At 44.3% G+C, this 27,137-nt stretch overlaps 1 protein-coding gene across 1 annotated transcript in view; it reads left to right on the forward strand.

Moving 5' to 3' along the window:
• Window positions 1-27,137, forward strand: part of NOL10 (nucleolar protein 10) — a 90,680-nt gene that overhangs the window by 32,141 nt on the left and 31,402 nt on the right. The window contains exon 13 of the mRNA XM_030311650.2: window positions 82-134. Within this exon, the coding sequence (XP_030167510.1) occupies window positions 82-134 (53 nt within the window). The remainder of the gene's footprint in view (window positions 1-81; window positions 135-27,137) is intronic.

The following is a 27,137-nucleotide window of genomic DNA, read 5'->3' on the forward strand; positions in this document are numbered from 1 at the left end:
CGGTCCATAGTGTAAAACAACTAGAAAAGGGCACCTTCCTTTTCCCCGCCCGTTTACCCTTCTCGTTGTGCTTATTTTTAGGAATGCTTCTTACTGCCAATGAAACCCCCAAGATGGGCATCTATTACATTCCGGTAAGTAATACAAATAGGAGTTACGGTAAAAATAGGACAAGCAAAGGTAGTTTATTTTTAAACTGGGTGTACTGAGGGCCTTCGGGTCTGCCTGCGGCTGCGTAAATTAAGCACAGCGGGCTCACGGGTAGCTTCGCTTTGCTTCCTGGAGCCGGGAAAAGAATGCTTAACCATCGTTTTATGGGAAACTGCTTAATATCCCACTAAAGTAGACAGGAGTTAGTCTTTGTTCTTCAGATTTACATTTGGATTTTGTTTCCAAGTATTTCGGAATCTTGAACTTTAAGCCGTTAGCGATCAGGAGGCCTGATCCTGAACCAACAGCCTGGTGCTCTTAAGTCGCGTCATTTCTCTTACAAACAAGTTACACCTAAGAAACCTGTCTCAGGTGGACCTGCTTGGTGCTGGCACACAGCCAGTCCTGGCCCTTTGTTCTTCCTTAAAGAATTCTTCTCCTGCATATGACGGAAGCTTCCCTAACTTTACGTTTCAGATTATAGTAAGAAAGAGACGGGGAAGAGGGTCCCCTACACAGAAAACAGCATAGTACAGAGCTGGCACTCGATCACTTTATGGCCGACAAACAGCTCCGTTTCTGAGATTTGGGGAGAGGACGGGAGGGGTGAGGAGTGTTCCAGAGCAAGACTTTAGGGACGTGAATTCTGTAACTGCTGACAGCCTCCATTTCGGAACGTTCTTCATATTTACCGTGGTTCTTTTGAAATAGCTTAACGGTGTGTGTATTTCCCCCAAAAAAGTATTCTGGTGGGTGTCGACTTTCTGTGGTTTCAGGAAACCGGTAAGTTGTTGAAAGCACTTTGAGGTACTCTTGGTTGTTAGTGAAACAGGCCATTCCAGCAGCAAACTTGTCCTTTGTTCCATTTTCCCTGGCCGCTCAGACGCCGCTTCTGTCTTCCTGTCAGTTTATCCCTCTTTCCTTGTCTTCGTGGGGTCAGGGAATACATTCATCGATTGCATCAACTGTGCGTCCAGCCCCATCTAGACGCTGGCAGTGTCACGGGGTGTGGAGTGCTGTCCCCTCCCTCAAGCAGTCCCCTGGCAGGGAATGAAGAGAGGCAGTCCAGCGTGAGGGACGCCGTAACGGGACGAAGGAGGGCGCTCTGGGGCTCGGGAGGGGAGACGCACCCCCCAGCCTGGGGCTGGGAGCTGACGGGGGGGCACAGAGGGTACTGAGAAACCTGCCCGCGGGGTGGACTTCCCAGGAGAGACCTGGGGAATGGTGACGTCCACGGGAAGGAGAGGGTGGGGTGCAGAGTGCGAGAGAGGTCTTGGAAGTGGAGGGAACGCTGTGCAGACATCAGGGAGAAAGTCCCCCACGTGGCCGAGCCACAGAGAGAGAGGGGTCGGGGTCAGGAGCCCGGGGGCGCAGCGTCTGGTAAGCCCGGTGGGCGTGTCGGCGGGGAGTCCTAGACAGGCGTTAAGTGGGGGAGTGATGGGATCAGATTTGCATCTGGGGAGGATTATCTTGGCTGCCACTAGGACAGTGGCTTAGACAGGGTCTAGTAAGATGACACCATAGCCACGTGCAGGAGGGACAACGGTGCCCGCGTTACCTGGGCCGGGCTTCCCTTCTCAGGGGTCGCAGCCTTTTGGGTTCTGGGATCTGAGAGGAGTCTGAACGGGCAGGAGGTCATTTCAGAGGCTTGTTGTCCTTGCGTTGCCGCACGGCGTGTCTCAGAGGTGTCTGCTGACCAGGGCTCGTGTAGATCACAAGAGATGCCTTGCCTGGGTCCCGCGTGACGTCGTCTTCCAGACAGAATACATCCGCCCAGCCCCTAAACCTTACTTCTCGTCCTGAGAGAGGTCCTCTTTGGAGTGCTTACTGTGCTTTGGCCTTTAGCACTTGCCCGGAAGGTGTTGATGTCCCGTATACTAGAGGCATTTCCGTGTCAACTGTATGGAGACTCAACCAGTGGAGGGGGACAGAGGTCTAAGACAGAGCATGGATGGCTACATCAGGGGGCCTGCAGAAAGGGTCAGGAGCTGCAGGCCGCAGAGCCTCTTAGCATAGACGCAGGAGGGGCGGTCCTGAGCGCTCGTGCAGTAAGACCACCTTCCCGGTTTGTGCGCCGCTGGGGGCGGTGGGGAAGAATTGGAAGATAGCGCGTAGCAATTGACGGGACGTAGGGAGTCAGGAAGAGGGAAAAGCGAAGACGGCAGCCCTGTTTCTGCTTGGGTAAGTGTGTAGATGAGGAAGAGGTTGGGGGATATTAAAAATTATTCTCCCTTTGAGGGGGGCGCCCGGGTGGCTCAGTCAGTTTAGCGTCCGACTCTTGGTTCTGGCTCAGATCGTGATCCACGGTTCATGAGTTCGAGCCCCCACGTCAGGCTGTGTACTGACAGTGCAGAGACTGCTTGGGATTCTCTCTTTCCCTCTGCCCCTCCCTTGCTCATGTACGCACACTCTCTTTTCCTCTGTCTCTGAAAATAAACTTAAAATTATTTTCCCCTTGGTACATGTTGTATGCTTTATAAAGTGATCTTTAAAAGGAATGGCGCACCATTTTTTTTTATCAGACAATGAATGAATGTTTCTATTTATGCAGTGTTTTACAAAGTATAAGGAAGTAAAAACCACCCATTCCCTCTTTGTAATATTATAAATGTTGGTAATATTGAGATGCAATAACTTTTAGTTACGATGCTATCGGTGTGAAGTCCTATTTTATATAAACATCTGCATCCTGGTTTCTTGAATTCACTTCAGAAGTATTAATTCCAAGGCATTAAAATTACCTACAACATTTTGAGTTGTCTCCATTGTTTTTCCTTTTATTTTAATTGCAGTGTAGTTAACACACTGTTACATTAGTTTCAGGTGGACAGTATAGTGATTCAGCACTTTTACACATTATACTCCGTGTTCATACAAGTGTACCCTCAATCCCCTTCACCTGTTTCACCCATCCCCCCCGCCCCTCCGGCCCCGTCATCTCCACTGTTTTTCATTGCCTGGCCTGTGACATTTGTATCGTCTTAGAACTAGAGGAGACCCATTATTCACTTCTCTGTACCTCATTCTTGGGGTGGGCTTTTCTGTTCCAAGTAACGGGGATTTTAATTAGCTTGAATGATAGGGGCCAGTACCAACGAGGGGGTGAGAAACTGCCTTCTTGACAAATGTTAGTCTCTCTTCTAAGAGCTTTTTAGTTTCAGCTTTGTAACGCAGAGTTAACAGAAGCCATGAAAAAGCCCATAGGGACCATCCGCTCAGGGTGACCGCAGTGACAGCGGGTGCACGTCCTTCTTGCGCAGCTAAGCTCAGTGCTGGGACTTGTACTCGGCGCTCCTTCCCGACCTGCCTTTCTACCCTGCGCTGCCTGGTGTTTTACAGCGCCCTTGTCTTCACTTGGAAGATTCCATCAGGGCAGGGAGAGAGCCCAGGGGTCTGAAAGCCTGCCATTTGTCATAAGATTTTATCAGATTTACCAAACTGATCTTTGGCACAATGGTTTGAGGCCTATAAAAGCGGGGAAGTGTGTTTTTAATATATGATTCATGCCAAATTTAGGAGGTTTGGATTGCGATTTGTATTAATATCTTATAATAAATCAGGTATGAAAGCTCTTTTCCCCCACTTTGGGCCTGTACTAAAAAGGAAGGCAGGTTAATGTTCTTTGAGCTTGTTAAGTTTTGCGTTTCTATCTGATACCATCTTTCTTGAATAGTTGAAATCTTTATAGATTAAATGTAATTCCCGGTGTATACGCTGTGCCACATACAGAGCCCCTCAAGCAACTAATCTTTTAGGGCCAAGGTTCCTGCAGCTCCTTCCCCATTTTCTTAGTATACCCCTTTCTTCCCTCTCAGAGGCCAGGAAGTATTATTTTGCTTGTTTGTTTGTTTGCATTTTAAATTCCAGGGTCTAATTCAACTGCAGCTCCTGAGACTAATGCCAGGAATAGTTTTTCAGGTTTGGTTTTCCTCTGAAATGGAATTTAATCTTAGGGTAGTTCTTTATAATTAAGCCTTTGGCCTCTGTGTAGACTCTAGAGGGAATCCGAGTCTCCTGTGGCACCCCTCCCGAAACCCAGCCAGTGTGGTTAATATTGTTTCTGTTGGAAATGACCCTGAGTTCCAAGCTCCCAGTGTGTTAGGAGCTCCTGAAACCCCTCACGCCTGAATAGTTGATTACTTGTAAGCTCGAGGATGTATATATGGATGTGTAATCTTGAGGGAAAATGTAAGGGGAGGACACGTTATTATTTGTTTAGGAAGCTATTTGATTTAGAAGAATAAACGCCAAAAATGTAATTTTTAAAGCATGTAAATTGAAGGCACTGTAAAGATTATATGCAATATCACCGAACCCAGCAGTCAATATTGGCGGTTAGGTATTTTATTTTAAAACATTTCCTTAGGAAAAAAGATAACTCTATTGTTTTTATGGAAATGTTTTTACTATCTGTAAAAAATCGACCAAGCATTAAACATTTTAAGTTTCACTACTTATTTAACTTAAAATTGTGTTTTCAGTTTGGAAAGTATTTTGGAGCCCTGTTACCTGAAAATGTGGCAGAGCGAAAACACAAAGGACTATATTTAACCTGCATTAGCACTTGTATTTTTGCTGGGAAATAGCGCTGGAACTTATCCAGCATAACGCATAAGCCCACAAAACTCTGTCTTTGCGAAGAGAGATAACGAGGTGTTGAGAATCATAAACGCTCAAGAGTACTCGCTTCACTTGTGTACAAACCACGCACGCACGTCCTCACCAAGGCATGTAAAGCCCAAGGAAATGCAGACGTTTCTCAGCAGCCGAACGTTGTGAAATGTAATAAAAGGCTCAGACTAAGGAAAGAACGTCTCTTCGCTTCAGCGAGTTGTCACTCTGAGCTGCGCAAAGGTCTGTTGCCGGGCCAAGGGCTTCTGATACCGTCCCTGGGTTCACTTGCTCCTGTCTTCGTAAGGGTTTGGTCGCTGGTTTGGGTCACACGTCCATGCGGTGGTCCTCAGAGACACAGTCAGGAAGTGCCACGTGGTTTGCGGGGGCGGTCGGGGGGGTGCTTTGGAAACAACCCGTCGCCTCCGGAAGTCGGTTTTAGGAAGTGGCATGAAACATTTTGTAGTAGCCATATGGATACTTGCATTTGGGCACACTTGGTGTGTTGCTCAAGAACTAAAAATGGGCGTAATTTTCTCATCAGTGTTTTCGTTCTCCAGGGGCTTTTGTGACCAAGACCAAAAAATTCAGTTGCAAATAATCTTGCCTGCTCTTGTCTGTGGCAGATTGGATTTTTAGCCTATTTCTGAACTCAGCCACTTTGTCAGACTGTTGTAGAGGCATTTCCGGATACTTGTTCATCGCTACCTGGCTACTCTCAGATACAGCAGCATCTTTCTTTAAGGCCAGTATTTCAAATATTACTGCTCTGGGGCGCTTTGGCATAATTTTCCAGAAGACTTTAAGAGCATAGCTATAGAGTGCTTTCTAACCATTAGTCCTTACCTCCGCCTCTTAAGAATGTAACAAATTTTTGTCAGCTATCCAAATTATAAATAAGTTATTTTACAACGGACTTGACCATGTCTGAAAAGTAAATGCCTAAAAGTCTTAGATGGGTGGCCCTTAGCTCTTTTGCCCGTTAGTATTTTTATCATTTCCTGTATGATAAAAGTAAACGGAGGAGACCGACCAGTGGTTCTGTTTATTCAGCAAGGATACATCTTGTATGTGCTTGGAACCAGGAATGTGTTGGTGAGTGAAACCACCTTCCTGTCCTGCCTTTGTGAGTTCACGATCTGGGGGAAGATGACGGTAAACAAATGTGTAGCCAAATGCTGTGAAGGAAAGGATTGGGGTGCAGTGACAGGAATATGCTCCGGGATGGGGGGTGGTCAGAGGATCAGACCGCAATTATCAGTCTCCATTTTACATAAATATTTTATGTCTCCTTTTTTTTTTTTTTTTAAACGCTTGTTTATTTTTGAGAGCAAGAGAGAGACAGAGTGCGAGCAGGGGGAGGGGCAAAGAGAGGGGGAGACACAGAATCCGAAGCAGGCTCCAGGCTCCGAGCCATCAGCACAGAGCTCAACGTGAGGCTTAAACTCACGAACCACGAGATCATGACCTGAGCCGAAGTCAGATGCTTAACTGACTAAGCCACCCAGGCACCCCATTATGTCTCCTTTCTCCTTTCTGTATAGATGTTCTCTTCCTGGTTTAATCTTAAAGCTTAGGGTTAAAGACTTGGTCTTCTTTTTGTCTCATGATCACAGCACATATCTGGGGGCAAAATGGTGAATGACAGATCTGTTGCATGATCTCTAGAAACGAAGTGAACAGTAGAGTGAATCTGGGCCAACCGAGAAAGTGATGCTTTTCCAGGAGAGCCAGCTGTACGAATAGTCAGGTGCCCTTGCTTCCTTAATATGTATATCACACACAGATCGCTTAACTTAATCTCTAAATAACACTTGGCACAGCTGACCAGTCCTCTTTGAAACACTACCTTGGCTTCTAGAACACCGTATTCTCTTGGTTTTCTCAGTCTCACTTGGTTGCTCCTTCTGTGTGCGGTCAGGGCTCGGGCCTTACCTCTCTCCTCCTGACCTCCAAATCTTAGTGTACCCAGGAGTTTAGTCCTTGTCGCTTCTGTTTACATTCTTTCCCAAGGAGCTCATATGTCCCTAGGCTTTCTCTGACACCTGTGGGCTGATCACTTCCGAATTGCCATCTAAGTCTTTCCTTCTCGGAACTATAGTTAAGTATCCACTAACCTACGTGGGTTCTCCACTTGGAGCTCTAACAGGCATATCTATTTAATAGGTCCGCAGTGGAATTCTTGATCCCAGCTCGCCACCCTCACCCCACACCTGCCAGGTGTTCCTGTTGCGGCAGAGGAATCACCATTCACCCAGTTATCGGGGCCCAGAGTGCAGGAGCCAGGAGCCATCCTTCTCCCCACCCCTTTCCACTCACGCCCCCTCCTCCATCTGTCTGCAGGCCACATCTACGCCGCTCCTGGTGGTTCAAATCCAGCCATTTCCCAGTGCTTCGGTTCCCGTGCTCTCAGTCTGGATTGCCAGAATGGCCTCTTCACTGCTCTTTTTTTCTTCTCTCTCTTGCAGTCTGTTTTCCATATAACAGCCCGAGTGATTTAAATATAAAAATAAAGACAAAACAAACGTAAATTGGATGATAACACTCTACCGCGTAACACCTTCCAGAGGCTTATCACTCTGCTTGGCATAAGCCCTTTCATGACTTAAAATGACCTACATGCAGAAAAAGGCTAAAAATCCAGAGTCTCCATTTTCTCTCACCCATCGGAGAATAGAGATCTCTGTAACCCATTAATCCGTTTATGGAGGTCACCAAATCCCCAGCCATTGTTGCCACCAAGGGGGAGTAACATAAGTGAACCAAAACCAATACGTCAAGTTGGTAGACAGGAAAATTAAAATTAGAAAAGCAGAGTTCTGCTGTACACGCCCCCTGAGCTTCACCTCTGGGGGCCAAGGGGAAAGCTGTGCTCGAACCTAAGCAGCCCACGTGAGGGGCACTTCTCGGGCTGTCGGGGTGTGCCTGGCCGTCAGGTGAATCCGTTGCGCTTCTTGATGAGACCTCCGAAACTTAAAAGATCATTTCAGAAAAACGTGAAATCATGACTCTCACGTAGATGCCAGATAAACGTGTTACATTTTTTACTTAGCCTGTTTTTCAACGTTTATTTATTTTTGGGACAGAGAGAGACAGAGCATGAACGGGGAAGGGGCAGAGAGAGAGGGAGACACAGAATCGGAAGCAGGCTCCAGGCTCTGAGCCATCAGCCCAGAGCCTGATGCGGGGCTCGAACTCACGGACCGTGAGATCGTGACCTGTTAGCCTGTTAATTAAACGAGGGAACCGGACCCAGTTATACCAGATCAAAGGAGGAGTCTAAAAAAAGCACAGATCTACGTGGAATAAAGTTGCGTTGAGTTGGGTGCGTGCAGGTGGATACGGATCGGATTTGTCAGAGGTGTGGAGGGTCAGTCGTCCGGGACAGAACTCACGCGCAAGTCTGGTATTTTGCATTGCTGCCAGTTACCTCCATTTACAGACTTGGAAGACAGATTCCATAAAATCAGAATCACATCAGCTCGAAGGGGTTTGGCAAACTAAACACCAGCACCTGCTTTTGTAAATAGTTTTGTTGGAACACAGCACACCCATTGGTGTACGTGTTGTCCTCGGCAGCTTTCGGACTAAAATGGCAGAGCTGAGCAGTTGACACAGAGGCCGTATGCCCCACAAGCCCTGTAATAATGTACCAGGCCCAGAAAAAGTCTGCTGGCCCCTGCTTTAGGCAATGCTATAGTTTTCCATGAACACATATTTTCCCGACACTTATTTATCTACTTCAAATATTTATGTATGTCTTTCCTCCTCCTAATACAAAGCATGGGTTTCGGGGGCACATTTTGGCCTTTTCACTGCTATACTCCCAGCACCTGAAGGAGCTCCTGTTTGTTACACGGTAGGCATACAGGTAGCACGCGGTGAAAAATGAATAAAACTAAGATGTGGGAGAGTAACCCGATGACTGTGATTTGGAGAATCTTAGATAATGATTGTCAGCTTCCACAGTGGCTGGTTGGCGATGCTAATTTTTAGCTGTTTTACCAAATTCGCATTTTCCATTTGCCTTTTGCTGCTACCACTATTGAATGACAAAAGTACAAAAAGAAGAACATGGCTTCTAAGTGCCAGAGTGTAATTTTTATACAGTAGGATAAGGATCAGTTCCTTTGCTCTGACAGTGCATTCTAATCAGCCAGATCAGAACATCTTGGAGTGATGCAGTCTTTGTATTTGGGAGTACTGACAGATTTATAAAAGTAATACCCTGTCCAAAAGGTTTAATGGTGATGCCGTTAAGAGGATAAAGTCTTTCCTAGAAGAATACAAAAGGAAAATATGAAGGTAAGGACATTTAGCTTTTGTTGGACCCTTTTTGAAATTTGTGCAGAAGTTGGCTTTTCATCTGGGTAAGGAAGACTTATCTGTTTTAAAGATTGGAAACGGTGCCTTTGTTTTTCTTCCTGTGCATGCCTGTGCTTTGAAGTGGGAGTTGGCTGAAAGTGCCATGCGGGCTCCTGTCTAAGACGTGGGTTTGAATCTGGACCACGATTGGTCCGGTGGGTCCATTTCAGTTCCGAGCCAACACTGAAAGCCCTTTTGTGTCCACTGATTGCATATTTGGAAATTCCCCAGATGTGAGATCTGTCTGGCCACCTGGTGTATGGTGAAATGGCCTTGAATATACTGGTGTCCAAGTATAGGCCTCAAAGTGGCAAATCACATTTTCACCTAAGACGCTCATTCAAGGAGAGGGCTGTTAGACACAGTGGCAGAAGGAGATTTTGTTAGAAATTCCTGTCTCAGAATGCCAGTAGCAACATACTCTCTCGGTTTAGGGAGGTAGTGCCAGATGCAGAGAAAACCATCCCCCCGGGGAATTTGCTAGCACACAGCGGATGTACAAGACAGAACGTAAACAAGTAGTTGCTGAATTGTTTCCTCACTAAAGGAATTTTCAGCATGCTGTAAAGGAAAGGGGGAAGCTTTTGAAGCACAGAACACGAGAGAAGGAAGGAACTTGGGGGTCACCTAGTCCAACTCCTTAATTTATAGCTGAGGAATCAAGTTATTTGTTCAAGGTCAAATGACAAGTCGGGGGGGCAGGGCTGGCTCTACAAGGCATGTCTTTGGTCCGCGTTACAGAGTGGAAAGACATCAGATTTTGTAATTAGTCTCACCTGACTCTGAATACCAGCTTCGTCACTTAAAAATGTGGTGACCTTGAGGGAGTTACTTACCCCGTCTGAGCCTTAGTTTCTGGAACCGCGGAAGGGGAATGAGGTAAGGCGGTCGTGTGGAATAGATTTATCACGTCATTCATCACAGTGCCAGGCACGTAACAGATGTCCAGTTGATGATGACTGTTACAGCCTTCCTACAGCAGCAGAGTTCAAGGAGCCCAGTGGCAGAGAGTATCTGGCATTATGTGGCCTTCCTGTTGCTTTTGGAAGGAATGTGCTTTGAGCAAAACAGAGATATACTGAAAGGTTTGTGACAAAACCGTTAAGTACAGACTAGGAAAACGAGTTCAGAAATATGGCTTGGTATTGTTCGGTCTGTTACAGATCATATAAAATGCAGGCTGAGAAAGAGCATTTGAATGCCATGAGGTTTGCTGCTGTTGAAACAAAGCAAGGGGCGCCTGGATGGCTCAGTCGGTTAAGGGTGCGACTTCGGCTCAGGTCACGATCTCGCAGTTCGTGAGTTCGAGCCCCGAGCCGGGCTCTGTGCTGACAGCTCGGAGCCCGGAGCCTGCTTTGGATTCTGTGTCTCCCTCTCTCTCTGACCCTCCCCTGCTCACGCTCTGTCTCTGTCTCTTAAGAATGAATAAATGTTAAAACAGAGAAACAGAAAGCAGTGATGAAATCTGGTTGCTAAAATAAGAACTCTGATTTTTAAAAACTGAAGTCCATTTCCCTCCCATTTTATCATCAAAGCATGCTCTTTGTAGAAAATGGCAAATAGGGGCGCCTGGGTGGCTCGGTTGGTTGAGCGTCTGACTTCGGCTCAAGTCGTGATCTCACAGTTTGTGAGTTCGAGCCCCAGCGTTGGGCTTTGTGCTGCTGATAACGAGGAGCCTGCTTCGGATTCTGTCTCCTCTCTCTGCCCCTCCCCGACTCACTCTCAAAAATAAACAAATGTTAAAAAAATTAAAAAACAAGAAAATGGCAAGTAAAGATAAGTAGAAAGCTCAAACACCTTTCCACCACCCAAACACAAACACATTAACATTTTACTGTATTTTTCCCATTGTTTTAATCTGAAACATTGTTTCTGTGGTCTCATATCTTGCTTTCTCCCCACGTCAATATAAACTCCTGGAGATGAGTAAAAAGTGGGTTTTGTGTGTGAATATAAGAAATAATATAGAGCTATTTTTAAAAATGTTGAGATATCAGAAAAGTGAAAAGAACACTCATAGCCTCACTAGTCAGACATTCTTGCTAACATTTTGTTATATTTTCTTTGTATTTGGGAATATTTTAGTGGCCATCGATTAGGTTTATAGCACAGTCCTATAATTAAGTTCACTTAGCTTACATAAATATAAATGGAAGTCCTGTGACATGCAGAGGGCTAGTGTGATAGAGCACACGGTGTCACTTACGTGGCAGCTCATTCCGTGTGGTGGACACATGTCCTGGACTGAACTGCACAGGGGAAGAGCCTTTTGTCAACTAAGAAAATTCAGTCCTAATCCCTAAGGGGTCCACTGTATGTGATCAGTCAGTTCCCTTCTGTGCACTGAGGAAGGTACTGGTTCTGTGTCATTCTTGGGAGAATAGAGAAAGTAGTGTGCTATTTTTCATGTCACGTGGTTGAGATGAACGACACCGTTAGCAAAAGGCTGCTTGAATCTGTCATTTGCCGCAAAAGAGGTTTCCCCGGGTATCTCTCATGGTGCTGCCACGCGGAGTGTGATCCTGATAATTGGAGGTGCGGGGTTTGGGGCATGACAAGGCCACTAGATGCAGGTCGCGCATTGTATCTGCCCTGTTCCAACACTGAGAAAAATGTGCTCTTTCACTTACTGAAGGGTATCCCAAAGGGGTTTTCAAATTTTTATTTCTGCTCGTACTCCGTTTAGTCTTACCTGCTTGATGTTAGAGCCTGATCTCCATATAAGAGGTTAAACCAATGAAATTGAACTTCAGAAATATTACCATGCAGTGGATGGAGTGAGAGCAGGGAAAAGATTTTGAAAACACAGTTAGCAAGTTCAGGATGGGCAAGAGGGCTTAGCAGCAGCCTCAGTGGAAAAGAGGTCTGGGAATTCTCTCCAGCTGTAAGTCCGAGGGACGGGTGTTAAGCAGAATGTTGGCCGTGACTCCACATGTGAATGGGGCAGAGAAGGACAAGGAGGTGCAACGAAGGGGTGATCTGGGGCCTCTTCATGTGGGAATGTTCATTGAGAAATCTTTTGCAGGCGGAGGGTCAGAGCAAGCTCAGAAGAGAGTGCAGGAATCGTGTTGTCATGTACATGCAGAGAAGGCGTGTTTTTAGGATGTAGGCAAAGAGGAAGATCATGGAAGAAAGGCACGTGTGTGAGGCAGAGGAAATGGTGGGGTGTCGGACTGCAGGAGAAAATGTCTATGACTCAGAGTATGGGAAGAGCTGTCGGAATGTGGGGGGAAGTGCAAAGAAGGAAACGACAAATTTGAAGGAAAAACACCGTTCATTGTACACTGAGTTCAGTTTTCAGATCAAGATGCATGTTTTTTAGATGTCTTGATTCATAATAATGCAAATGGAACATATATTTAATTTTGTTCTCCAAGAAAAGCATTTTAAAGATAGAGCTAAGCCTTTAAGATCTAGAAGGGTAAGGTATCTTACGAAAAATAAAAGGCCTAATTTTATGGAGAAAAAAATGTGAGGCACATATAGGTTAGTGGAAGGGTTAGATCCAAAGCGTGTGTATTTTCATTACCTTTTCCCGGTGAAGAAAAGGAGAGGGATGCAGAACGGATGCCCCCTTTACTGGGGGGTGAGTTTCCTTTCCAACCCAAGTTTACAGCAAATCTGTCATAATTGAACTTCATCTTATGCGTGAAATTGTTTTATAAGGCGTGGTATGCTGTCTGTAACTTTTCCGTTATATATTCGTGACTATGAAATGGGAAATAAAAGTCAGGCAGCTGGCTAATAAGGTATTCTGTTCTAATACAGACAAGTTGTTTGCGTCTTTACGACAGGGAAGTGTGGGCTTCCTATTTTAATCTGAACACTTTCAGGCAGCAACATAGTATCTGAGGCATTTTCCCCGACAATGGAAACCCTCCAAATCATTTCCATTTTTGATGACAACTTATTTGGTTGTAAGAATGGCAGACCTGTGGGAAGCATTAACGTGCATCACTCGGGAAGTCCTCTTCCGAGCATCCCGTCACATTTGCAGAAGTTAATTGCAGTTCTGGTTAGGTTAAATGCATGTCATTTTCGTGTGGAGGTACTTGATGTGCACGTGACATATGCTTTATTATGTTAACATGTCAGATGATGCTTAGTTTTGCTTATATAGTTACATGCCTGCATGCCCACTTTCTTGAAAATAGACGACAACTTCCTATTCAGGTGCTACTTACTCAGCTTGAATCAGATGTTGACCAAAAGGCTTGTCTCCTAGAGAGACAAGTTATGTCTCTTGGGGCTTACCACCTTGATCTCTTTGCCATCCTTATTATTTTGGGCAAGATAGAGTTGGAAGTAGATCTAGTATGCCAGTGTCCTGTTGGTGTGGCCATGTAGGTGGTGGTGATGGGCTCGAGTGTCCACAACCAGGGATTGGTTTTAGCTTCTGAGTGTGCCTGACTCTTTAAATCATATGTCACTTTCTTCAGTTAATATGCCCATTGCCTGCTCTGATTTCTTGGTGTGTTTTGTTTTCTCCTTAAAAATAGAAGGCGAGCTGGGGCGCCTGGGCGGCTCAGTTGCTTAAGCGTCCATCTTTGGCCCAGGTCGTGATGCCACCGTTCGTGACTTCGAGCCACGCAGTGGACTTGCTGCTCTCAGCACAGAGCCCACTTGAGATCCTCTCACCCCCTCTCCCTGCCTCTCCCCTGCTCCCGTGCTTGTGCTCTCTCTTTGTCAAAAATAAATAATAACCATGTAAAAAAAAATACAAGGTAAGTTCTACAAATAGGCAAGAATTTTGGGCCGCATTCTTTTACATTCTGTTTTCTGACATGCACAGAAAACGGTAAGAAAGGTCTAGGACTCGCGCAGTCTTTACTTTGACTTCGTGTTCTCAAATCCCAAGAAAGTTGGTCCCCTGCTGCCATGTTCTCGGGTGTAAGCTCCACAAGGGCAGGACTTCTGTTGTTACTTTTTGTTGTGGCTCTCGTGCCTAGAACAATGGCTAGTGCTTCACAGGCTCTCACTGAATACGTGCTGACCTGAAGGAATGGATGGTATTGACTTGATTTTGAAAATTTTATTATGGAAGAATTTCAGATATGCACAAAAGCAGAAGTATAGTGAACCCCCGTGTACTTATCTCTTTGCTTCGGTATTTTCAGCTTTGGGGAGAAGTGGGGGTAGGATTGGTGTATGTTCCTAGCACTTCAGGCTGCTCCAGAAGGTAGTTGTTAAAAATTGTTAAACGGAGGGGTGCCTGGGTGGCTCAGTCGGTTCATCGGGTTATGATCTCAGTTTGTGGGTTCGAGCCCCGCATCGGGTTCTGTGCTGACAGCTCAGCCTGGAGGCTGCTTTAGATTCAGTCCCCCTCTCTCTCTGCCCCTCCCCTGCTTGCACTCTGTCTGTCTCTCAAAAATAAATAAAAAATTAAAAAAACATTTTTTTAACATTGTTAAATGGAAATGAATAATTTGACCTTCACCTTGGCTCATATGTTTTATTAGGTTATGTATTTACCTGCGTGAAGAACGGAACATTATTGTTGGTTGGAAGGAAATCACGTGTAAATGATAGTGAGGCATACTGAAAGGAAGGTTAGGTCTGCCTATCCATGTTTCTTGTGCGTCTGCACATGGTCGTGTCATTCATTCATTCATTCATTCATAATTGTACTTTTTAGAGCAGTTTTAAGTTCGCAGCCAAATTGAGTTGAAAGGACAGAGAGTTCCCACACACTCCATACACACATTCACACACAATACACTCTCCTTCATTGTCAACATCCTGTAGCGGGGTGGTACGTTTGTTACACTGGGTGAACCTGCGTTGACGCTACATTATTGTCCAAAGTTATTAGGGTTCACTCTTGGTATTGTTCGTTCTGTGTGTTTTGACAAAGGTAAAATGATGCGTATCCACCATTATGTATCATACCGTATAGTTTGCACTGCCCCCTCCCTCCCGAAAATCCCCTTGTGTTCCACCTTGTTTATCCCTCCCGATGGCTCTCGCGAAGCCCCTGGAAACCACTGAACTTTTTACTGTCCACACAGTATTGTCTTTTCTAGAATGTCATAAAGCTGGAATCGTAGACTATGTGCCTTTTCAGATGGGCTTTTTAAACTTAATACGCCTTCGATCCCTCCGTGTCTTTTTGTGGCTCAGTAGCTCATTTCTTTTTGTTGCTGAATTCTGTTCCGTTGTCTGGATGAACCACAGTTGGTTTATTTTTCCACCTGTTGAAGAGCTTCTTGTTGCCTCTAGTTTGGGCATTTATGAATAAAGCTGCTCTCAATATTTATATTGAGCATCTGACTCTAGATTTCGGCTCAGGTCTCACAGTTTGTGGGATTGAGCCCCGTGTCAGGCTCTGTGCTGACAGCGTGGAGCCTGCTTGGGATTTTCTCTCACGGGCGTGCTCTCTCTCTCTCTCTCTCTCTCTCTCTCTCTGCCCCTCCCCCTCCGGTGCTGGCACACATACCTGCGTGTGCATGCTCTCTCTCTCTCTCTCTCTCTCTCTGTCTCTCAAATAAAAATAAACGTTAAAAGAAAAAAAAAGAAATGTCAAATCAGATTGTCTTGAAATTCTTTCTCCCATGTGCAGGAGTTAAAACTCTGGAGCTTCAGGTATTATTGGGCTAAAGTGCTTCCTGGGAAGAAGTTTTGATCTTTTGGGTTTTTTTGATGCATCTCCGTGGAAAGGATCAAAGGTTGTAAGTACATTAGGTTCTTGAATTTTCTGGAAGAAAAAAAAAATCTTTCCTCAAGGTCTTATCTCCGTCCATATCACAAATACCAGTCCAGGTGTTCCCTGAGGACCTCAATCCTGAATTATGAGCTGGGCTTCAGGTCCTTTGTAAAGACTGTCAGAACCAGTTGGTGTTTCAGTTCGCTGTTGTAGGGGGCTTGCTAACCCTTCGTACCTGTATCCGCGCCTGAAGTTCTTTGAGGGGTGCTATTTGCTTGTCTTTAGAAAAAAATGTCCTAATTAAAAAAACAAACGTAAAAATAGAGACTCTAGAAAGGAAAAGTTCTTCCCAATCACCCCTCCAAGTACCGTTATTAACAAGATGGGGTACAGCTCTTTGCGGGGTCAGGTCAGTTCTCTACCTTGCTCAGCTCCCAGGCCCTACGCACGCAAGCGTGTGTACTTGAGCAGAATTGGAATCTCATTATGCGTATTATTATGAAAAGTTTTTTTGTCCTTTAACAATGTATCATTTTGATCAGCACGTAAGTCAAACCCATTCTTTTTGATCGGTGCCTGGTATGTCATTTAGAGAGTGGTGGTGGTTTATTTACTTAGTTTCCTATCCATGGATGTTTATTTATCTCATTTCTTTCAATTCTGTAAACCATGGTTCAGTAGAACATTCTGCAATGATGGAAGTGTTCTAGAATGCTCGACCCACCATAGTAGCCACTACCCATATGGGGCTCTTGAGCATTTGAAATGTGCTTAGTGTGCCTGAGGAACTGGATTTAAAATTTTATTCCATTCTAATTAAATTAAATATAAATAGCCACACGTGGCTAGCAGCTACTATATAGGACAGCATAGCTCTAAATGATTCCGGAGTCAAGTTAGGTCGTAACACCGTTTGCTTGGATCACATAACTTTGGCCTTCGTAAACACAGCTTAATGATATTTGATGTGTAACACTCCTATGACGTGTATTTTGTAAACCTCTTTTAAAGAAATATTGTTCAGTATTGGAGTCCCTTAGAGAAAGATCTCTTATTTCTTGAGTTTAGTTCCAGGAGAGAGTTTCTATTTCTAGACATGTCAGTATCAAGTAATTGGTATCTTTTTACTTTACCCTGCGTGTCTTTCTGGCTTGGTTGGCAAGGAACCCAGAGGGAAAATTTTGGTCAGCTAATGCGGGTCGTATGTTACCCTTGCCCACTCCCCTACCAGACTGCATAGTTTTCCGTTCATTCTGAGCTTACAGATTTCATGGTGGATATGGTTTTTCTTATAAAGCCCCCTTCTTTTTACAGATAGATTTTACGTGAAGTTTTTAGATCTGTCCTGACTTCACTGAAAAAAAGCTTAATGCTGTGTACACGCTGCTTCCCTCTCACAGACCCCTCCGCCAGCATCGATCCTAATCAGGTCTTTAATATTGTCTTGTGTCTCATGCCTGTTTATCATCTCAGTGGGAAATACAGATATTTGAACTCTGAAGTAGACGTTCTGCTTAGGGTTGTAGAAAGTTACTTAAATACGTAGCGGTTGGCCACACATTATTCAATTATGAGTCCATTTTGGGTTCGTTTACCCTCTTCGTTCGCTCTGCCAGTATAATGCTCTCCGTTGGCTTTTTTGAAGGATGTATGGGAAATCTTACTTTGCTTGAATTTAAAATGTCTTCAGGATTTCCTACTTCCGTGTGTGGCACTGTGTAGGTAAACGGTAACTGCAAACGGGGGACAAAATGTTTTTTGATCCTCGTGGAATAGCATTGTTGAGGCGTAGGACCTCGAGAAAAAGCGTACCTGTCATTATCAAACGTTTCCTCTTCCTTCGTTTCTGCCAAGGTCCCATTTCTAGATTTTTTTTTTTTAATTTTTTTTTTTTTTCAACGTTTATTTATTTTTGGGACAGAGAAAGACAGAGCATGAACGGGGGAGGGGCAGAGAGAGAGGGAGACACAGAATCGGAAACAGGCTCCAGGCTCTGAGCCATCAGCCCAGAGCCCGACGCAGGGCTCGAACTCACGGACCGTGAGATCGTGACCTGGCTGAAGTCGGACGCTTAACCGACTGCGCCACCCAGGCGCCCCTAGATATCTTAAATTAACGTTTATTTATTTTTGGGACAGAGAGAGACAGAGCATGAACGGGGGAGGGGCAGAGAGAGAGAGGGAGACACAGAATCGGAAGCAGGCTCCAGGCTCTGAGCCATCAGCCCAGAGCCTGACGCGGGGCTCGAACTCATGGACCGCGAGATCGTGACCTGGCTGAAGTCGGACGCTTAACCGACTGCGCCACCCAGGCGCCCCATAGATATCTTAAAATATTAATATACCGCCAGTCTTTACGTAGACTTCAGAATTACAAATTGGAAAGCATAAGAATGTGCAGAACGGTTATAAATAAATTCTTCTGCCTGCAAGGAAGTGGGATGGAACCAGGAAACTAGTGATGTGGTCACCAGGATAACACAGGACAGCCATCTGTGTGAGCCTTGGCGGGAACCGGGTGACAAAACAAGATCTGGGGGAGCGCTCACTGCCAGGTGTGTGATCAGAAAGATAAATACATTCTCACAGGATAGAACTGGCGTGGTGCCTTCAGCCCGTGGGGGGGGGGGTGTGTGTGTGTGTGCGCATGTGCGCAGACCTAGCCGTCAAGGTTGAGCATTTTTAGCGTGGTTAGGAAATTGGGAGAGGCGGAGGCTGAAGTGGCCGACATTAACACTGCCTTGCAGGTATTGTCACTGCGGACCCTGGCTGTGAGCTCTAGGAAACTTGACCCGGGGTTTCAAGTGTCGTGTGATGGTAACCGTGAAGTAGGGGCTGGGGTGCGAGGCCAGGCTCTCCAGGACAGAAGCAGTGGGAGGCCTTCAAAGAAACAGATGTTCCCTATTTAACTAGCAGTGGACTTTGAAGAAGTTTGGGACTGTAGGAAGATATTCTTCCTCTTGAGAATTTAGGGCCTTGTTGGCAATTTCACGGAAAGCAGAAGCAGAAAGCATTTTAGCATGAATTAAGAGTTGCTTAGGTTTGCAACTTAAATGCAGTTTTGACTGCTTAAGAGAGAAATTTAAGAGATTTGTGTTATTGGAGGGATTTCATGGTTTGGAATAAAGTGCTCTCTTAAATTGCAGTGGTTCGCTTGAGTGTGATTCTGTTCCTAAATTTAGCAGAAATACTGGGTTTTCGCTAAGCTTCCATGTTCTAAATGCAGTCAGTGCGTGTCCAGTGGATATATGTGTCCGGTTTTCAAAAAAAAATGGTCACTTTGGTTTCCCAGAAGCTTTCTTGACATTCCGGCACCTCAAATAAACGTTGATGGTTTTAAAAAAGAAGAGAGTGGACTGAGTTTGTGTGTCTGTGCACTTGGTGAAGTAAGGAGACAGGAGAGTGTATCTTGTCATAGAAGTTTGCTGAAAGGTAATTTCATGATAACAGCTCCTTTTGAAAAGAACTGAAGTGTGTCCCTGTCTTCAGTCTTGCTCATCTTTCCACTTGATTTGTGTATGTGTGGTGCGGGAAGAAGGGGAGGGAGCGGGACAGGTACAGTATTACTTGCATCTCTCCGGTCTCTCCTTCTGTAGTCCCAGTAGCCTCTCTGGTTCGTGGGATCTGGTCCCCAGATGAACCCTTATCGGGCCCCCTTTCCTGTAAGCTCATTTTATACCCCAAATCCAAAATACGAAGGAAAAAAAAAGTGTAAAACACATGAAGCACGTGACATTACAAATAGTAACCATACAAAGCCAAATGCTTGAGGTCGAAATAGCTTTAAGAGTTGTTCTGGGGGCGCCTGGGTGGTCAGTCGGTTGAGCGTCCGACTTCAGCTCAGGTCACGATCTCACGGTTCGTGAGTTCGAGCCCCGCATCAGGCTCTGGGCTGATGGCTCAGAGCCTGGAGCCTGCTTCCGATTCTGTGTCTCCCTCTCTCTCTCTGCCCCTCCCCCATTCATGCTCTGTCTCTCTCTGTCTCAAAAATAAATAAACATTAAAAAAAAATTTTTTTCTTAAATAAAAAAAAAAAAAAAAAAAAGAGTTGTTCTGGCACCGGCCAGCGGTGCATCCTTGTTGGCAGTGTTTGACCGAATCTGACTCTGAGAAACAATCTGTAAGATGTGGAGACCTCTCCAGATCAGCTGGCCTGAACTCGGAAAGGCAGGAGGAGCTCTTCTAGCTTAACGGAAACTGAAGAGGCATAATAAGCTAGTGCAATGTGTGATCCTTAATTAGGCTTTTAAAAATAACGGCTTCTTGGAGACACAGTTCACAAGCCGTAAGTGATAACCCTTTTAAAGCGTACGATTCAGGAGTATTTAGTGTATTCCGAGTTGTGTAATAAGCACCACCGTCAAAGTGCACGTTGTAGCACACCAGAAGGAAGCCCCATACCCGTCACTCCCTGACCCCTGACCCCCGTCCCCACCCCCTGGCAGCCACTATTCTACTTCTGTTTCTCTGGATTTGCCTGGAGTGTGGACATTTCACAGAAAAGGAGTTCGAGAGTATGTGACCTTCTGTGTTTGGCTTCTTTCACTTAGCTTCATGTTTTCCAGGTTCATCCGTGTTGTATTATGGATCAGTGCTACGTTCCTTTTTAATTGCCGAATGACATTCTCTCGTATGGGAATCTTGTTTGGGGATCTTCGTCTTGTTAATCCGCTCATCAGTCGATGGACGTTTGGGCTGCTTTCCCTTTTGAAGTAAATGTTGCCGCTCCTACACGTAATGCTGCTGTAAGCATTTCGTGTGGACGTGTACTTTTGGTTCTCCTGGGTGTGCATATTTAGGATTACACTGGCTGGATCGTATGGAAGCTCCGTGCTTAACTGAAGAGGTCACGCTGTTTTTTGCATGCCATTTTGCATTCCCACCAGCAGAATAGGAGGCTTCCAGTTTCTCCATGTCCTCAGCATTACTTGTTGCTTTCCATTTTCTTGGGTATTGCCATTCAAGTGAGTGATGTGATACCTTAATTTGGTTTTGATTAGCATTTCCCGATGACCAATGGTGTGGCACCTCTTTTCATTTGCTTTTGGCCTTCTTCAGATCTTTGGAGAAATTATTCAGATCCTTTGCCAAGTTTTTTTTTTTTTTTAATTTTTTAAATGTTTATTATTTATTTTTGAGAGAGAGAGCTCGAGCGAGCGAGCGCGGGGGAGGGGCAGAGAGAGAGGGGGACCCAGCATTCGAAGCAGGCCAGCTGTCAGCACAGAACCCAGTGTGGGGCTCAAACTCGGGAACCGTGAGATCATGACCTGAGCCAAAGTCGGAGGCTTAACCGATGAACCACCCAGGCGCCCCTCCTTTGCCAAGTTAAGATAAATTACTTATCTTTTTATTGTTGAATTGTAAGACTTCTTTATCAATTCTGTCTTTCCTTTGTTTTCCTTTCTGGAGTGTAGAGATTCTTGTTTGTTTTATTCAGTGCTGTATCTACCAGGAAGAGACAAATGTCTGATATAACTATTTGTGTAATAAATGAATGGTGATCTTAGGCGATCTATTCTTATTTAAGAATGAGGCACTAAAATACCAATTGGAAGCTCTTTGTATGTGGTGGTCTTGTCTACTGTAGTTTTCATGCTGACTGTTGAGCTAATGACTGTAGGGTGATCTTTCACTCCCTGCAGAGAAGCATCCCCCAGTGTCTTTCTTTTTTTCTTTTTTTAAAAATTTACATCCAAGTTAGCTAGCATATACTGCAACAAAGATTTCGGGACTAGATTCCTTAAGCCCCTTACCCATTTAGCCCATCCCCCCTCCACAACCCTTCCAGTAACCCTCTGTTACATGTTCTCCATATTGAAGAGTCTCTTCTGTTTTGTCCCCCTCCCTGTTTTTATATTATTTTTGTTTCCCTTCCCTTGTATTCATCTGTTCTGTGCCTTAAAGTCCTCAGATGAGTGAAGTCATAGGATATTTGTCTTTCTCTGTTCTCTAATTTCACTTAGCATAATACCCTCCGGTTCCGTCCACGTAGTTGCAAATGGCAACATTTCATTCTTTTTGATTGCCGAGTCATACTCCGTTGCATATATAGACCACATCTTCTTTATCCATTCATCGGTCAATGGACATTTGGCCTCCTTCCATACTTTGGCTGTTGTTGATCGTGCTGCTATAGACATTGGAGCATCCCCAGTTTCTTTATGGGAACATGGGGGGTTCAGGCTGGCAGCAGCACCACATCGGTGGCTTTTGGTTTTCTGGAAGATGAGAAAAGAGCTGAGGGTCCCACTGGTGGATGTGCAGACTGCCACCTAATGAACTGATTTCAGCCCCACAGTCAAGTCTCCACGCCTGCTGCCCTCTCTTGTGGAGCTGTCTCCACTTCTCTTTCTCCAGAGAATCATCCTCTGGTCTCCTAAGGGCTGGTGGGAACGTAGGCGTTCGTCGTCTCCATCGCCTCCCCTCCATTCAGACCTAGTTTCCCAGGTGAAGTCCTGGGTCTCAAGGACTCCAGGGAAGAATTTACTCCCCTTTTTCTGTTCTCTACCTCCGTAGGCCCCCAGCATTTACCACGTTAAATCCCTCGACTGCTGCATTTTCCTCTTTTGTTCTTTTTGTCCTTGAAGGTTAATGCCTCTTTATATTGATGGACTGTGAATTTTAACTAAGCTTGGGAGGGAGAGGAGACAAAAGCATGTCGTTAGCGCGCCGTTATTAACAAATCCCGGTTGTTGTCACTATGGGTCTTAATTTTGTATTTAAATATTTGCTCGGGGTATCCTGTCTCCCCCAGCCTTTGGGGGTGACAGGCATCCATATCATGCTTGTCTGTACTCCCAGAGCCTCTCATACAGAGACTGACTGTCGGTTTGGTTGGCTAATAGTGAGTAGACAGTGGCATGAGCAATCTGACATATTTGTTCCGCTCGGCCTTATTGTCTTATCATTTCCTTCCAGTGTCTAAACTGCTTTTTCAAAAACTAACTCAAAATGCAAATCATGGCAGGTAATAATTTTTCTCCTTTTTGAAATCAACGTTTTAAAATGTTGAAATTCAATTGCTCCTTTGCTCATCTGATTTTTAGGAAGGAGAGGACAAAGCACTATGAGTACCTGTAAGTGACTCATAATTACTCACGCAAATGCATGTAAACTTGGGTATGCAATTAGGCAGCTCATTATGTTGCAAATACAATTACATGCTTAAATGCATGGCCACTCCCTCGGCTCACCCAGCTGTCTCTCTGGTTTTGGGCTTACCTTCGGTTATTATTAAGCCCCAGCTGTCAGAATTTGAAAATACATGCTGGTGCCGGTGGTGCCTTTCAATTAGTAATGCAGGAAAAGTTTGAAAGGAAATTTTCCTTTAAGTGTACGTTTTGAATAGTCGGTCTTAGTTGGCAAAATCCCATTCTGCCCCTAGAGATGCAGGCCATGCAGTTAGAAAAATTAACCATCATAATATTATTTATTTATTTATTTATTTATTTATTTATCATTTTATTTATAGTACAGCATACCTCTGTTTTCTCTGATCCATGGTTCTGCGGTCCATAAACCCCTGAAAATTTTTTTATAATTCATTGGTGGGAAAACCTGACTTGACTTGCTTCATTGAGACTCAAACCTGCCATGTAATGATGAGGCTTTTTTTTTTTTTTTTTATCCCATATCACTGGTATGAATATGTATGGATTTTGCTGCAGAGATAGCAATGTGTCTGAATATGGACCGTTGACCCAGACCTCACCAAAGATTTTATATAATATACAGTATGCATACCACATTACCTTTTTCAAATGCACAAAAAATCTGAACTTCAAGTTCTTTCTGGACCCAGTAGTTTCTGATAAAGAGTTACGGCCTCCTAACAGATTTCTGGTTAAATACGACTTAAAATTCTTAAAGGGGGATGAAGAAACTCTCTGTTTGCTAAAGTGATTGTTATTTTTGCTGTTCTTGATACGATTTCCATCATTGCTCTAGCTCCAGAAACTGCTATTTATATCTACTTTAGAATGTCCTGAAAACAGTTCTCTGACAGAATCTTCTAATAGATAATTTACTTTTGGTTGTTAGACAGTAAAATTGTTGTGTCTTCACACTCTCCATTGTTGCTTGTAAGTGTAGTGCTTATCTATTCAGTGGTGTCATTATAAAATAGAGTTTAAATTGAGGTTCAAGGATTAAAGTAGTATAAGGTCACTAAAAGGTAAACCGATAATTCTAACTAGGCATCTTTTATATAATGCGTAAAATATATATTAATTTTGGTAGCATTGAATTTAAAATATTTCACACGTTAGTTAAGTTTTCCTGGACATGTAATAACCTCTTCGAATTTTTCAAGGCCTAGCTCAGAGGGCTTCTTAAAAGCTATCTTCAGTTCCTGTCTCAGTAAAGGAAGGGCTCCCTGACACCATTTGAAAATCTCTCTGCTATGATGCCAATCACATTTATATGTTGTATTTCATTGGTTTCCAAACTCGTTTTACATATGTTTGACATTTGGCACTTGACCTTTAGTAAATGCTCACTTAACCTTTTGAATGAATGAATGAGGCTGAGGAAATTGAGAATCATCTAGTCCTTCCACATAAGTATTGTTATATGTGAAACTCCTTTCCTGTGGGGTTTTATTTTGCTCCCTGTTTTTTGTTTTTGTTTTTTAATTTTTGAATTATTTTTGACAGAGTGAGCAGGGAAGGGGCAGAAAGTAAGTGGGAGGATAAAGGATCCGTAGCGGACTCTGTGCTGACAGGGGAGCACCTGATGGGGGGCTCAAACTCAGGAACTGTGAGATCATGACCTGGGCCAAAGCCAGACACTTAAGTGACTGAGCCACCCAAGTGCCCTGCTACCTGTTTTTATGGAGTGGAACATAATAAGCATGGAACTCAGTAAATATGTGATGAATGAAAAATGAATTAAGATCTGCCCTGACATTTATTGGAGCTAGTTTTATTCTCTTAACAATATACTTAAGTCATTTTTCCATGTGATGTTATGCTCTCTTATACTATCATGATTCTTTTTCCAGTTATCATTTAAAAAAAATTTTTTTTAACGTTTTATTTATTTTTGAGACAGAGAGAGACAGAGCATGAACGGGGGAGGGGCAGAGAGAGAGGGAGACACAGAATCAGAAGCAGGCTCCAGGCTCTGAGCCATCAGCCCAGAGCCCGACGTGGGGCTCGAACTCGCGGACCGCGAGATCGTGACCTGAGCTGAAGTCAGACGCTTAACCGACTGAGCCACCCAGGTGCCCCCAGTTATCATTTAAAGATACCCTACTTCACACTATGCTGCAATGCATTCTGAGAATTCTGGAACAGAATATTTTTAAAAATCAACTGTTTGTGCTGGGGTACATCCTGTACTTCTGTGTGTGCTAATGTCAGTTGAAGTTTCCCAGCTTATAAGCCCATTTTCGTTCAGAGTTATTTACTGTCTGTGGTATAGTTCTCCCAAGTAGAGTAATTAAGAATTTTCTCAGTTGCTAAAGGTTTTTTTAAATCATTAGAAATTCAAGATACTAATTTCAGGGAAAAACAAACAACGAGGTACGACCTCACACCTGTCAGAATGGCCGAACTGAACAACACAGGAAACAACAGGTGTTGGCGAAGATGTGGAGAAGGGGGACCCCTCGTGCACTGTCGGTGGCAGTGGAAACTGGTGCAGCCATACGGGAGAACACTGGAGTTTCCCCCGAAAGTGGGAAGTAAAACTACCCGATGACACGGCAATTGCACCACTAGGTATTTACCCAAATGATACAAAAATACTGAATTGAAGGGACACGTGCACCCCAATGTTTATCGCAGCATTAGCTACAAGAACTAAATTACGGAGAGAGCCTACATGTCCATCACCCAATGAATGGATAAGGAACATGTGTCTACACACAATGGAATATTACTCAGTCATAAGGAAAGAATGAAATCTTGCCATTTGCAACCACGTGGATGAACTAAAGTGTATTATGCTAAACGAGATAAGTCAGCGGAATTTAGGAAACGAAACAGAGGAGCATGGGGTGGGGGGCAGAAGAGAGACACCATAAAAGAGAACACACTGAGGGTTGTTGGAGGGTGGGGGTGGGGGATGGGCTAGATGGGGGGATGGGCCTTAGGGAGGGCACTTATGATGGCACTGAGTGTTAAGTGTAAGTGATGAATCACTAAATTCTCTTCCTAAAACTAATATTACAGTAGATGTTAACTAATTGGAACTTAAATATAAAACTTGAAATAAACAAACATAAAAGAATTTCAAATTGAACTGCCGTTATCAGTTATTTTCTTACCATTTGACGGTAGGAAGATGATGAGATTAGTTGTGCTCAGTAGCTTTGTAAGTAGATGGAAAAAATGATGAGATTTATACTGACCTACTAGTTTGGCTCTTTGTCTCTAATAATAGGAATAATACTTTGTTGTTGTTATTTTAACTGTCCTTAATCTGTTAAAAACCACCCCTTTAGAAAACTCTCAATCTTCATTTCTGCCCCAACCCAGCTTTGGGATGCGTGTGACACTGTGATTTTTCGTAAGTAGGGTGTGGGAGGGCTGCCCTCTTCTGTCAACTCCATAAGAATTTTAATAATCCATTCTCTTTTCTCCCCACTCTGTCATTTTTGTCCACTACCCGAATATATGAGAACTTTGAATTTTAATGTTTATTTTCGAGAGAGAGTGTGAGCAGGGGAGGAGCAGAGAGGGAGACCCAGAATCCGAAACAGGCTCCAGAGTCTGAGCCGTCAGCACAGAGCCCGACGCAGGTCTCGAATTCATAAACCATGAGATCATAGACCTGAGCAGAAGTCGGAGCTTAACGGACTGAGTCACCCAGGCGCCCCACGAGAACTTTGAATTTTAAAATTGAGCTTATATAAGTAACGTCTTAAAGGAAGTTCGTAGTCGTAGAGACAGATGATCTTGGGCACGTAGCGTGTGTTTTCACGTACTTTAAAATCAGTTCTTCTTGCTCACGTGGATGAGAGCAAGCAGATACTTGGCTGCATTGGAGTTGAGGCCTTCCCAGGGCATGTTGATCAAGATTGTTTCCCATTCAGGAGGACCACATGTTTCTGTTTAGATTCATTGATAAGATGGTCATTAAAGTTGCTGAGGGACCCACAGTGTCCCTTAATAGTAGCTCACAGAGTCCCTTTCCGGTTCTCTGCTGTATTGACTTGTGACTTTAGGAGATTCTTACAAATTCAAAGTAGAAGTTCATTAACAGATAACAGAAGTTCAAAATAGAACAGTCTTCACCAGCTTTCTGAAACAAACAAAACTCTTAAGGCTCATAAAAATGTAGGTAAGCAAGCAATAATCAGTTGTGGCGGAAGTACGGAATATAGCAGTCTAACGACAGTACAGAAAACCTAGAAGCTTTCGATA

This window comes from Lynx canadensis, chromosome A3 (assembly GCF_007474595.2).
Source record: "Lynx canadensis isolate LIC74 chromosome A3, mLynCan4.pri.v2, whole genome shotgun sequence".
Taxonomy (NCBI): domain Eukaryota; kingdom Metazoa; phylum Chordata; class Mammalia; order Carnivora; family Felidae; genus Lynx; species Lynx canadensis.